General features: G+C 39.6%; 1 protein-coding gene across 5 annotated transcripts in view; it reads right to left on the bottom strand.

Annotated features, from left to right (window-relative positions):
- The window catches only part of EPB41L4A (erythrocyte membrane protein band 4.1 like 4A), a 139,402-nt gene that overhangs the window by 93,814 nt on the left and 31,170 nt on the right, over nucleotides 1-14,418 (bottom strand). Inside the window, exon 1 of one of the 5 annotated variants that reach the window (XM_062600580.1) lies at nucleotides 10,925-11,010. The exons of the other annotated variants lie outside the window; for them this stretch is intronic. Coding sequence (XP_062456564.1) covers nucleotides 10,925-10,930 — 6 coding nt within the window. The 5' untranslated portion in view covers nucleotides 10,931-11,010. Of the gene's footprint in view, nucleotides 1-10,924; nucleotides 11,011-14,418 lie in introns of those variants that run through there. 5 annotated transcript variants of the gene reach the window in all.

Genomic DNA, 14,418 nt, shown 5'->3' with positions numbered 1-14,418 from the left:
TTCATATGTTTTACTTGAGCAACATCATTCAGATCATCTCCATCAATGTACATACAAGATACAATTTTGGAAATAAATATAAAGGTACACCCTTTAACTTTAGTCACTAGTTCCGGCATTTTTGGTTCCATTCCACCACTGCAAATGATTTTGTGATCTGCGTCTATGTACATAAGGGAGGCGCTTTAACTACCCAACCCTCAGTTCTAACAGTCCTAACTTCTCAGATGGTCATCAACCTAAATGTTTATCTTAAGTCAGGTGTTGTATACATTTTTGGAGCACATTAAGCTCATTATACACTGCAATTTTAGAACACAAGAACTTATGGTTTTAATAAGTCTTGTACTTCGACTAACTGCTTGAAGTGCAAGACTCTCGAGAAATGTCAGTAAGGAACTAAATACTGAAAAGTTTTCAGAAAGAAATAGTCTAATTTTAAGACTTTAAAAGAGGAGAGTCACATTGTCATAGTGTTTCAGGATTTTTCTACTACTTCAGCTGTTCAGCATGGTAGTAAGACAGTTACAGTTTCACTGTCATAGGGAGAAGTTGGCTCCAAGTACTGATTAGTAGAGTGTTTGGGGGTTTGATTTAGTTTTTGGGAGGATGTTTTTAAGAACAAGGAAAGAAAAATTGTTGGAAGGTTGGAAGGGACCTCTGGAGATCATCTAGTCCAACCTCCCTGCTCAGCAGGGTCACCTTGAGCATGTTAGACAGGGTTGCATCCAGGCGGACCTTGAAGATCTCCAGAGAAGGAGACTCCACAACCTCCCTGGGCAACCTGTGCCAGTGCTCTGTCACTCTCACAGGGAAGAAATTCCCCCTCACGGTCAGGCAGAACTGCCTGTGCTTCTGTTTCTGCCCATTGCCTCTTGTCCTGTCACGTGGGATAACTGAAAGGAGTTTGACCCCGTCCCCTTGACACCCTCCCTTCAGGTACTTGTACACACTGATAAGATCCCCCCTCAGTCTGCTCTTCCCCAGGCTGAAGAGGCCCAGCTCTCGCAGCCGTTCCTCACAGGGCAGGTGCTCCAGCCCTCTGATCATCCTCGTAGCCCTACGCTGGACTCTCTTCATCGTTCATTCTCTGCCCTGATGATGGTGTTAATTTCTTGGTTACCCTTCCCTGCAATATGGGTTATAAATGTGAATGGCCTCTCTTTCTGCTTCTTAAAGTACTTATTTCTGTTACTCCCTGACTTTTACCTTGATAATCCCACATTTTTGTTTCCAGTTGACTCTAGCCTCCACTGCATTTGTCCAAGTCTTTTTAGAGCTTTGATCCATGCAGTCAGCAGCTTGAGATGGTAATTTCCAAATAGATTTTCAAGTTGTTCTCTAGACATTTTTTTCCTCCCCTGCTTTTGTTCAGGAGTAAAGGATAGCATGGTATTTCTCAGAGATTTAAATATGTCCTCAAGCAGATTCATGATTTAGAAGCCAATCAAGCTCAGTTTAAACAATATTTTTGAAGAATTTTTCATGTTTTCCTTCTTCATAATCAAAGGTGTTAGTAACAGACCTGGTTTTGTCTATAATCTGATTCAATTAACTGAACTATCACATGATCTTTCAGACAAGAGATACTACAAAAAGCTGAAGACAGAGTTACCAGAAAAACAGTACAACAGTGGAACCCTTCTTAGATGGGTTCTGACGTGCATGGGAGGGACAGAGATAGAATTCATTTGCCTGAAGAGACAGAGGGGCCTTTTCTTTCTTTCTTTCCCCATTAAACAAGCCTTTCACTGCACAGATCTTGGGGCTCTTCTGCATCTTACCCTCTGCAAGTCATGCACTCTAATGACACAGAGCTAACCTTTCCAGAGTGTGAACACTGCCAAGGCACTGCTGAAGTCATTTCAGGCTTCAGAGCTATACTCTGAAGGAGGCACAAGCTAGAATAAGGAGGCTTGGGGTTCACTGAGCTTTGCTCTGGCAAGATGACCGAAGTCAAAGAGGAAGCAGCCTCTTCAGCCTCTCCGTACAGGCCCTGCTGCCCCGTGCCCATGAAGCGCACTTCTGCATGCTGCCTGCTTGCCTGCGGCTTGCGCATTGGATTCCCTCCTCCCACGCTGCCGGCCACCAGCTGCCTGCTGCGAGACAGCCCAAGGCTGGGAGGGCCGTGACCTCCTGCATCTCTTGCTACGCGCCTGCAAGAGCCCTGCTCCAGCCTCCACCGCGAGGGCAGCTCGCAGCTTTCAGAATGGGAGGGCCTCGTCCTCGCTGTCGCAGCTGCCCAGTCCCTGGCAGGCCCAGAGGGACACATCTTCCATATTCATTGGGAATAATTTAAAGTAAATGTGTGAGAATGCGTTAGAAGCGTGCGCATTATCAATTCTCATGTACTCATCTCCTGCCTCGCAAGGTGTTGTGGTGTATTTCTTTAGCATCTATAATCAGGAAATGCAGAGACCCTGCCTATCAAGGTGACATAAATGAAGATATCTTCATATGTTGCTACCCTACAAGCTAGTCAAGCTACCTCTTTCCACCTGTCAATTGCAAACTGGGTGTTTTAGGTAGCAAATTCAATGGAGTCCACATCGCAATGCATCATAGTTCTGTGACAGTGCTTATTTTTCCTTTAAGATTCATCTAACTGTGCTTGAATATATTTTCATTAAATGACATACATTTTTTTTTAAAAAAAGTAAGTTCTACATAATGATGATCTGCCACATCTCCAAAATAACTGTCCCAAGATTTAATAGAATTTTCATCATTTAAAATTTGTATTTCCAATTTGATTCATTTTAACTTCTCATTTGATGACTGATAGAAGAACATTACTTACTCCTGCAATACTGATGGAAGGCAAAAGATTGTATTTTTTTTTTTTTAAAAAAAAGGTGCATACTCTTTCTGTAAAGCATTGATAATTCAATTGCTGTGATGCTTTCTCTAAAACTGATCAAATTCTACTGAAAACTTCAATTTTCATTAAAATTGTTCATAATATCCATCTGGAAATTTGTTTGAGAAAGTAGATCAAAATTTTAAAATAGCATTTTTAAATTCTATTTAAAGCGGGAATCCAATTCCATTTAATGCCGTTCTGCATATGAATAACAGAATATACACAGGACTTATTTTTGTTCTAATTTTCTAGATATGCTTATCAGAAAACCCAAGCACCATAAAATAATCAACATATTTGCATAAAGACAAGAGTAAGTTATCTACTGGCATGCTGTAATGACTGCTAATGGGGGAACTCTATACACCTTTATTCTACTCTAGCCTTCTAGAGTTTCTAGTCATCCTGAAGAGTTGAAGAGTTACTATCCTGTGCCACATACTTCATCAGGTCATATTACCATTTTACTGCTACTGGGCTGCATTCAACTTCAATGCTCTTTACCAAAAAAAAAAAAAAAAAAATCCACGGGGAAAGTAAGGCCTCTGATAGCCTCACGACAGCAGAGAGGAATGAAAAAGCTGCACCACATCCACCACAGCTCCAAGTCCTGTGCTGCACCCTCTGACTAGTGCTGCCTGCCCTTCTCCCACCACGCTCCCAGCACAGATGCCTCATTCTGTTGTCAATCAGTTCCTGAATCGCTGCAAACTCCAGTTCTGCATGTTCACATAAACCAAAATCAGTTTTTTTTGAAGAATGGTATCCCCACCCATAAACAAATGCACTAAACAAGCATTAAGGTCCAATAATGACATACAGATTAAGAAATTAAGCAATTAAAAGCAGCATGTGGAACACTAATTCAGCCTCTTGAACATATGCACTATATTAATGTTACCAACAAAGCCTTCCACCTCTGACCTCATCATATGAGCGATGGCCACCACACAGAAAGAGATTTCATATGCACTGTATATAAAGATCTTCTAGTAAGATTTCTCTAGAACTATATGCACAGCCTGTTATGACTGAATTGTAAACTCATCAATAAAAAAATAAAATCACCAAAATTTTTATTTTTCATTGCATTTGTTTAACATATGAAGGTTTTGGGGGAGTGATTTTTTAACAGTAAGATACCAACCAAAAAAATGCTATACCTGGGCTTTGAAATCTATTCTTACAAAAGAATGATAAAGAATCTAAAAGCAGCCAAACATCCCAAATATAGTGGCTGGCTATTTTTGCTAAAATAAATATTGCACAAGCATATTAAAGAAACAAAAACAAAATAAAACCCTACCAAAACAGAACTTATTCATAATTCTCCATGAAGGAGAAGATAAGACTATATACATGTGCTACATTAGGAAAGTTGCCTTACTCCGAGCTGACAGGGACAACAAAGATAGAAAACAGGATATTGTAGGGTAATATTGTGTCACTAAGCCCTTCTTTCTGTGCCCGTAGTACAAAACTAAAGAATATGTCTATTCATCAACAGGAGTCTTTGTTCACAGATATGTGAGCAGTTAACCCCTCAATGCCCACAACAGTCTAAGTTTTGTGATTCTAGTGAAAAATGCATCCTTCCAGCATCTTCAGTATCAGCTCCAAGAGGTTAATTAATTAAGTGCCTCAGGCATGCTATCCTTTGCTAATGGGGATGACTATTTGTTGTACTCCATAAATCTGCTCACACCTCTCATGCAAGAAGGAAAAAAGACAGCTTTTTAAATACAGACATTAATCAAATCACAAACATATTTTGCATTAGAAAAAAAATTCCAGTTAATACCAAGAGACAAAAGTACTTGTTTAGAATTTGCAGTGATGTGCAAATAACTTAACTAGCTTTTTCCACTCAGAGAGATTTTGATAGAGTGAAAACCTAATCCTATTTACATCAGCATGAATTTTATCACTGACTTCTGGGGCAGAGGATTTTATATTAGTGTTAGAAATATGATTTCTACTAGTACTTTCTATTACCAAAGCAGCCAACCCTTCAACCCAAAACCTGTGTGAGGCCAGTAATTGCTTACTGTGGAGCCACTAGAGTCATAAGCTTAATTACTTTTGCTGGGACCCAAGCAAGAAACAACTCACAAATCCTTTTGTTAATACCTGTTACTACAAATTATAATCAAAACAACATAAATTGTGACACTGAAAATTGTCTATAAAAACTGTCATTTAATTCACAAGCTAGCAGGTAAGTCCCTAGTGTTTAACAATCAGATATCGCTATCACAGTATCTTCAGTTCTGTTGCAGTGTATCCTGGCACAGAGCACTAACAAAATCTCAGCTAAGTGCCCTTTAAAGTAACTTATTTTAAAGTACTGGAAATGCCCAGTATAGTTCTTTCACTGTAGGCAAATCAAAACATGTATTGTGGACTAGATTCATAAACTCATAGAATCAAAGGATTGGTGAGGTTGGAAGGGACCTCTGGAGATCATCTAGTCCAACCTCCCCGCTCGCAGGGTCACCTAGAGCATGTGAGACAGGGTTGCATCCAGGCGGACCTTGAAGATCTCCAGAGAAGGAGACTCCACAACCTCTCTGGGCAACCTGTGCCAGTGCTCCGTCACTCTCACAGGGAAGAAATTCCCGCTCACGCTCAGGCAGAACTTCTTGTGCTTCAGTTTCTGCCCATTGCCTCTTGTCCTGTCACACGGGATAACTAAAAAGAGTTTGGCCCCGTCCCCTTGACACCCTCCCTTCAGGTACTTGTACACACTGATAAGACCCCCCCCCCGCCACCTCAGTCTGCTCTTCCCCAGGCTGAAGAGGCCCAGCTCTCGCAGCCGTCCCTCACAGGGCAGGTGCCTCAGCCCTCTGATCATCCTCGTAGCCCTATGCTGGACTCTCTCCAGTAGCTCCATTTTTCTCTTGGACTGGGGAGCCCACAACTGCACACAGGACTCGAGATGAGGCCTCCCCAGGGCTGAGGAGAGGGGCAGGATCACCTCCCTCCACCTGCTGGCAACACTCTTCCTAATGCACCCCAGGAGACCATTGGCCTTCCTGGCAACAAGGGCACACTGCTGGCTCGGAGTCAACTTGTCATGCACCAGCACTCCCAGATCCTTCACTGCAGAGCTGCTCTCCAGCAGGCCAGCCCCCAGCTTGTACTGGTGCCGAGGGTTATTCCTTCCTAGATGCAGGACTCTGCACTTGCCCTTGTTGAACCTCAGGAGGTTCCTCTCCACCCAGCTCTCCAGCCTGGCCAGGTCTCTCTGAACGGCAGCACAGCCCTCGGGTGTCTCAGCCACTCCTCCCAGCTTGGTATCATCAGCAAACTTGCTGAGGAGGCACTCTGTCCCCTCATCTAGGTCGTTAATGAATAAGAATTGCTAAATTTCAAATAGAAAATCACTGCTAACATTTTTGTTTAGCTTGAAATGTACTTAGTTCTATCCCTTTCTGGAAGCCAAAATGATTACTCATTCATCTCTGATCTGTGTTGAAAACTGTAATAGGAGAGTTTTGGCAGCACTACTTTTGTTTACATTAAATATAGCTTACTGTGTGAATTAGACTTGATCCCATTCACACTGAAATTCAAAGGCAAAAAGCCCTTTGGTTTGAAGAAGGAAGGCTCACATCCTTCAGTTTTGACTTGACTGGTTAATGATAAAATAATATTGCTTAATAGCAGTAAAACTAGCAGCCAATTCAGCAGAACCAAATAAAGTAACAGCCCCCAGGTCCCCCTGCATTTTAATTAAGAAACATCATTTTAAAGTTTTTAAAGTGTTTCACTTCTTGCAGATGTAAGCCATGCCTACAGCCAAAACGTTCTGGCACTCGGTTGATAAATGAGATGTGCCCAGGTAGAGCTCCTCAAAGCATTACTATAAAGTCAGGGAAACTCATGTTCCAGAGTGAGATGTTACTAAGCACCCTTCTTTGTAAAATCAGGTTGATGAGTTTGGGCTTTTTTTTCGCTTATTGCATAATTTTGATCTGATGATATAAACCCTTACTGACAGAACTTGTCTGCTGACAATAACCACACCAGGACTGTCATATGAGACAAGAACTTTAAAATATATACATCTAAATACATGCATTTACAATGAATATCTTAAATTAAAATAATGTAAAAGTAACTATATCTGTTGTTTAAAAGGTGGTCATGCGGGGTGTGGGGTTTTTTTTTTTTTTTTTTTTGCTTTTTTTTTTTTTAAAAATAGCAGCCTCCAAAATACTAAAATATTGACTCATTCCAGACAAGGTCAGATCTAAAACTCCATCTCACATAGCTAATAAAAGAACAGGTAGTGAGATTTCAAAAAGACTATTTTTCCACTGGAAGATGGGGTTTGACTTCAACCAAAACTGCCAGGGTAAGAAGATTTCAGTAAAGTTTTTCACCAGCAGAATGTGAACTAAACATTTTATTTCATAATGGACACATGTTAGCCCAATATTTGTCTACACTGCAGGGAAAATTCATCACGGCATTATGTCTACCAGGCCCTCCTCCAAAGCCAAAGTATTTTTCCTACGATGCACCACAATGCTTCAGTCACAAGAAAGGACCGAGGCACTTACCTGCCCAGTGAATGCTTATGGTTTCATGCAATACAAACACCCACAAAATAAATATATTTGAAAGACAGTCGCACTCAATATGGCATTTTCCACAAATCTAACCATTGCTCAACACAGATGCCCAAGGTGCTACACAACCCCTTCCCTCTGCTGAGGAGATCACAGACTCCCGCCTACTCAGCTGCTCCTACCCGCTGAGCTGCCCACGTGAGCGTAAGCTAATCCAATTCCATTGAAAGTAAACCGTGTTAGCAAAGATCTCCCACTTCAACTGTTCCAACAAATCCAATGCATTCTGACTTACCACAGTCTGTTGGCTGTGTCAGACATCCATTTGTAGCACTAGGCAGACATCTCTGTAACAGGGGCACAATCTAACACCAGCTGAAGGGGAGGTATTTTTTGTTTGCTTGATAAAGTCAATATTGAAATGAACAAGTCCCCCATATCATATTAGTTAAACTGGAGCAGCGACCAGGTATCCCAGTCATGGTTCAGGCCTCCAAGATATTCAGTATATCCAATTACAGAAAATTTGAGAGATTTTAACAGAAAGTTTATCAGCTCCTGGACCTAGGTATGTTACTAAAAACTCAGATTCATCTGTGCTATAAAACTAGCTTGGGTCTGGGAGGAATAAAATACTATGCATCTCACCTGTGCTATTATTAAGGAGGAGTTTATTAACGAATGGAAGTGGCTTGGATGCTTCTGAAGCCAGCTCAGACTCCCCTCCAAGGCCTGGGCCTCCCAGACAAACCCCAGGAAAGGCAGGGATCTCTCTCTTCCGTGTCTGAGAATACAGTACCCTCCCAATACCATCCCTAAGCTTCCAAAATACTTGCGATGAGGAAAAGAATTGCAGAATTCAGAACTGCAATACAAAAAATAACCCATTGATGGAAGTATGATCAAAGATAAGTCAGGTCAACTACCAGAACATGGAAAATAAACAAGCTGGACTTTGAAGGTTTGCCTTGCCACTCTGGTCCCAGCGCAAAGTCCAGCTTCCTCACACATGAAAGTTCACACTTTCTTATACTCTTACTGTTCATATTTATGCACTGCATAGTTGCCTGGAGGTTTTTATTCACTTGGCTATTGCCTGGTTGTCACTCCCTACAATAAAAGGGAAAGTCTCTTGAGAACACTGTGAAGAAAGGCTGCACTGACAGCACACTTTGAAGAGACTACCAAAGCCCGAAATAAACTGCTGACATTTGCTCAAGAAAAAGAATTGAAAGATTTGGAGATGTCACATTTTGGCACAGAACCAGCATAATATGATAATCAAGTGCAGACAATGGGAAGCAAACAAAATGAGAGTGTCACCTCCACTCTGCCCGTTCTGTGCTAGCGGACAACACACCAAAGGGGAGAGCCCCTATACTCCATAAATTGCAATTGTTTTAGGCCTTTACATAAGTTGTACAAACTCAGGCACATTATGCTTTTTCCCTTACTCACAGGCTCAGTAAAATCCTGGCCTCTACTGAGTTATTGCAACAGAAAAACAAAAAAAAAAGGGTGGCCTATGGCTCCAGTGTATAGATTTAGGACTTGGAAAGGACTGCAGTATTTTCCCTCCTCACTGCAGCAGAAGAGCCTCAGCATCGTTCTGGGAAGGAGAGCTGCCAGCCCTGTAACACTTGTGAACAAAGCAGTTACATTAAGAACGGTCCATCCAAGCAGCTGGACTCGGTAACCAAGATACACACACATTTTGCTCAATTCAGACTTGCTGGTTTTGCCAATTTTTTGTCGCAAATGCAAAGCAGCAGTAACATCTGACAATCCTGTCCTGCTGAACCAAGTGAATTCATCTGTTGACTTCTTCCAAATTGCAACAGGTAAAAATAACAGTAGAATCTTCAGCTTCAGGGGATGATTATCTCTAAGACCAACTGATGACATTTACAAGAGTGTTTACAGTGGAAAGGAAGAATTTCTCATCACTATATACCTGTGGGTGACACTTTAACACATGCCTTCTGTATTTCTTTGTTTCATGTTGTTAATAAAAGATTAAATCTTAGTCTAAAAATATGACTATCAGCCAGAACAAAAATATTACATGTTCTTACTGAAGCTACAATATGCCTAACACTGAAAGTAAGAAGGCAAGAGGATGTTAATGTTCAATACTATAAGCTATTTCTACACTTATATTGACTTCCTTTTGATCACGTGTATTTTTAGTACAATTAAAGTTCCTCATGATCTGATAGAAAAGTCTTATCTACATTTTTTTTCCTGCAATACCTCAGGAAGAATCAAAATTTTCCATTCTTCATTTTCAGATTTACAAGTACAATCACTAGTTCTTCATGTAATAAAATATGAATCAATCAATATAGCAAAATATTGCTCATGAAAATGCTTGTTTGTATACTCAACTGGCCCCTTCTTTTCTGGCATTATTCCAGTTAGGTCAATGGAGTTCTGTCAGGAGGGGAATTCAGCCTTTTGTTTCTAGACATAATATTGTCACACAAATACCAAGAGTAGATAAAGTGGGTTAATTACTAAACTTATACTAGAAACATCCACATTTTAAATCTACAGCAGTGAACATTAGATTCCATTACGTAACTACTTTTTAGATTAAAAAAAACAAAAACAAAAACAAAAAACACCACACTCCTGGTCAGGAAACCTAATTCTAGGTCCATTCCTTAAGGAATCACATTGTCACAGATTAACTGAGCAATGGCAAAAAAAAAAAAAAAAAAAAAAAAAAATCCCTATCTGTTCAGTTTTATTAGTGCAGCAAGTCCTAAGATTATCAAAACTTTTCAGCCTCTTCAGCTGGTATGGACTAGAATAGGTTCAGTTAAACCCACATGGCAATTTATACCACCAGCACATCCAATATTCTAAAAATTCAGTTACAAAGCAATTGTCAGTAATGTTTCAAGTAACGAATCTAACATATGTTTTAATAGCTTAAATGCATAACTGCTGAGAAGTCAAAAACATTGTTGGTATTAATGTACCATTATTGTAAGCCTAGTTCTGTTTTTCTATACAATGTTTACTCTCCAAACTATTACAAGGAGAAAAGGTATACAGCTCCCCTGTCAAAACCAAATAGCATAAATAGGTTTCAAAAATATTTCACTTCTTGACAGGTGACAACTGGTGACAAACCACCTTGGCAGCAAACATTCAAATAATTTTGTCCTACTGCAGAATACACTGTACAAACAAATTATTACTCAAAAATACCTGTTATTTTACACATGCATTTAAGCAGACAAAATTTACCAAATTAAGCACTAATATAAAACCTAAATAACTTAGTCTGGAAAGCCAAGGATTTCTGTTTCAATCTTATGGATAAGGCTATTATGCTTCCAAATTCTTCAAGTCACTTACTTGAGAAACAAATGCCTCAAAAACAACAAGCAGAGTAGAGTGCCACTAGAAGTAAAAAGAGGACAAATATTTCCCTCCAACTCATTTACAAACATTAATATTTATGTTTCCCTACCTTCATAAGCCAGACTTGAAACACCTAAGACTGGGTGCAATCAAACTGGCATATTCACAGCTCTATCACTCTGGCAGACTTCTAGGTTCATTAGGAGCAGAAAGTATGTATCAGATGTCTTGATAATTTATCATCTTCATAATCTAGACAGAGATAAAAGATAGCTTTTTTGCATATTACATATGGGTAGGCATCAGTACAATTGTGTCTGTTCGCAAATCTGTACTGGCTGCCTGATTCATCTCACTGTGATTCAGCTTCCTCTTCTGTAAAAACCAGGTTATGATTTGACCTCACTAGCATAAAAAATTAGAATAAATTTTGAAAATGACAATGATTAAAGCCATGCGGATGCACAGGATACAGCACAACGTAATTTCATTAACGGTAAACTGTGCTGATACACTAAGCCAAAACCGTTCTCTGCTTTGAGGTAATTTTCAGAAACAGAAAACACAGTGTATCTCACCTGTCTGAACTTCAGTAAAATACCTGGTTTGGTATTACATGAGAAGTTATTGATTAAGTTGGATAAAATGTGGCATAGTAGAGGAAGTGTAAAACAAACAAGGAGCTAGTGAAAAGAAAAACCGTAACAAGTGTTTCTTTTCTTTTTTTTTAAAAAAAGGAAATATTACCAAAATAAGTTCCTCTATGACTGAAAGTGGAACATATCTCACTTCATGACTTTTGCACTTGGAGATGTTCAAGTACATGCATACCAACTTAAAATTAAGAAATTACAAAGGAAGAGGACAGACACCATATAGAAATAAACTGCCTTAAGGACAGGACCAATAGAAACAAAGTGAAAGTCAACAGGACAAAATGGCAAGGCCATTCATTTATAGACCAAAACCACACATTTCTGTTACAGCTGAAACATCATAAAGCAGAAACAAATTGGGATACAAAGGAAAATAGCTGCATTAATTAAACTCAGCACAATTAGCTTGTCACTAAACACCCTGAGTTAGTGGTTTACAGACCAGGCCAATGCAGCCTCAGTGGGGCGGCAGCTCACCACCCGTTTGGCTTTCTCCTGGGTATCAAGCACAGAGCACTGTTAAACCATTCTGATACTCCAGTCACAGAGATTAACCATGCTGACGGGAAGGCAGTATGTCCTCGAGTTTTCCAGTCAACCTGAAATCTCTTTTACACTATACTAAATGTAAAAGAAATGAGCGTATGTAGTCTTAAAACCCAAAGTTACACAAAGATGACTAGTAGGGTTAGAGACAAAAGGAAACTACAGTATAGTTTACTCAAGTCCCATGCAAAAAGAGATGGAGAGAAATTGGAAGCGAGTCCTGCAGAAGGCCCCAAGGGCAATGCGAGGGCTGCAGCGCATAACAGACATGGAGAGGCTAAAGAAACTGGTTAGTCTACATCACAGGAAAAAAAGCTGAGGGAGGAAGGTGCTGCAGTCAGAAAGACAGAGTCAGACCCTCGCCAAAGATGCACAATGAAAAGAGAAGAGGCAACGATCACAAGATGCAGAAAAGAAAGTGTCTTGTGTCCCACTGAAGAGCGGTATGTGCAGGAGCAGGCTGCCCAGAGGTTATGGGGCCTCCACCTTTGGAGATGCTCAAGGCTTAACTGGGCAAGGTCCCCAGCAAGCTGCTCTACCTAGGAAGGTGGCTGGACCAGATGACCTCAAGAGGTCCCTTCCAATCTGAATTATCCTATGATATAACTTAATAGTTATATATTATACAACATATAGAAGATGACAATGCTGAATCATATTACTTGTATTTGGCTGAGAAGAGACACGGTCATTAATTTATTAAAATAGTAGCTTTGGATAAAGATGCTCCTACCCTTGACTTTGAAGAACACTCTGACAGTGAACTGGGAATAATGAATTGTAAGCAAACTCTTCCTCATGCAGAAAATACTATGGAAATGTATAGAGCTGATATCACTGCTATCAGTATCACTGCTGCTAACTCTCAGTTTGGGCTACCAGTGGCCCAAAGAACACTGGAAAGTGGTCTGCAAAATTGCCAACTTCTAATAAAGCCTGTAATAGAGACTGAGTGAGTAGTCAGCAGGCATTATCAGTATTTTTTTTTTTTTAATAAAAAGCTCACAAACAGTACACTTCCTATTCTAAGACAATAAAATACTATTTATCTAAATGCTAATTATTTAATTTTGAAAACATAATTTGAAGGTATAAATACATAACCAAAAATATTTATTTTTGAGAAGGTATGATTAATTCACAGTGCTCATACTCATAAAGACCACCCTAAAAATCATTCATATATTTATAGATAAAAGGAAAGCAGAATTTCACAAAATTCATTCCAAACTCTTACACTAACAAAACCTGACTACAGTGAACTATTCTGATATTAACCAGGAAGTTCCATTTGACTTTAAAAGGAAACATGCGGAAAGATAGGTTATATATATAAAAGTCAATCATAACATTAATCTCTGTTTACCTTTAGCACAATTTCCAGAAATGTTACCTCAGAGGAGTTTCTGAAGAGAAAAGTCAGAAAGGTCTGGGCCAGCAATACTTGTCACAAGGTCCCTTAAATAATTATTAACAAAAGTCTTTAGTTCAAGCAGCCTATTTTCAATACATTACTGTGCTGCTAACAGGGCCATTTTGAAACAATAATACAAGCACCACAGTGACCCACAACGAAGCCATTTTAAGCAAAATATGATCTGATAGCTTGGCATTAATTATAATACAGATGACTCACTTTGCAATTCCTACATTTATTTCTGTATTTCATGCTTTTATTCTACCAACTTAGCTACAGATACTAATATGAACTGTTACTATTTAAAAGAGAAAACTGTTTGGAGAGATTAAATAGGGCTAGCTATAACCACCTCTGCTGTAACATAATAATGCTTTGATTTTTCACCAGGAAAGGCAATGTAACAGTGAATTTGCTTATGCTTTATAGCTCGTTTGTGGGAAGAAAACCAGTCCCAACAGAAACTGCAAATCAATCTTTCACTCTTCAGCAATTATCGTTCATGAACTGGCAAAAACAAACCAAGAGCCGTACCACTAAACACGGCAGCTATGTCAGAACTTAGCACTGATCTGTAGCTGCTAAAGGCATAATATCTGTCATCCGTGTTACACAGCCAAATTCACTGTTTTGTGACCACGGATTTTGAGAAACATCTCACAAGTGACATCTGCTAACAAATAGACAGTTTTCTTGCTATAGTTTTACAACTCAAATATTTCACTGACAAATCTGCTAATATAGTCTCCTCCCCCTTCCCCACTTTTAAAGCTAAGGTTTTTCTTCACTCCCCATTTCTATATGGAAAACAAGAGACAGTGTCTGAAAAAGAACAAAGTGGCATACCAAATTCCAAGCATCTTCCCCTCGAAGTATTTGTTCTTTCCAATTTTTCTTTTCCTAAGGAAAAAAACTGGAGCTACCTGCCTGCAAAACTCAGGCAGACAACATTGGATCTTCACGCTTTAAATGTCATCTCCAAAC

The sequence above is a fragment of the Rhea pennata genome, chromosome Z (assembly GCF_028389875.1).
Source record: "Rhea pennata isolate bPtePen1 chromosome Z, bPtePen1.pri, whole genome shotgun sequence".
Lineage (NCBI taxonomy): Eukaryota > Metazoa > Chordata > Aves > Rheiformes > Rheidae > Rhea > Rhea pennata.
The sequence above is the reverse complement of the archived record's forward strand: the minus strand, read 5'-3'. Positions and strand labels throughout refer to the sequence as shown.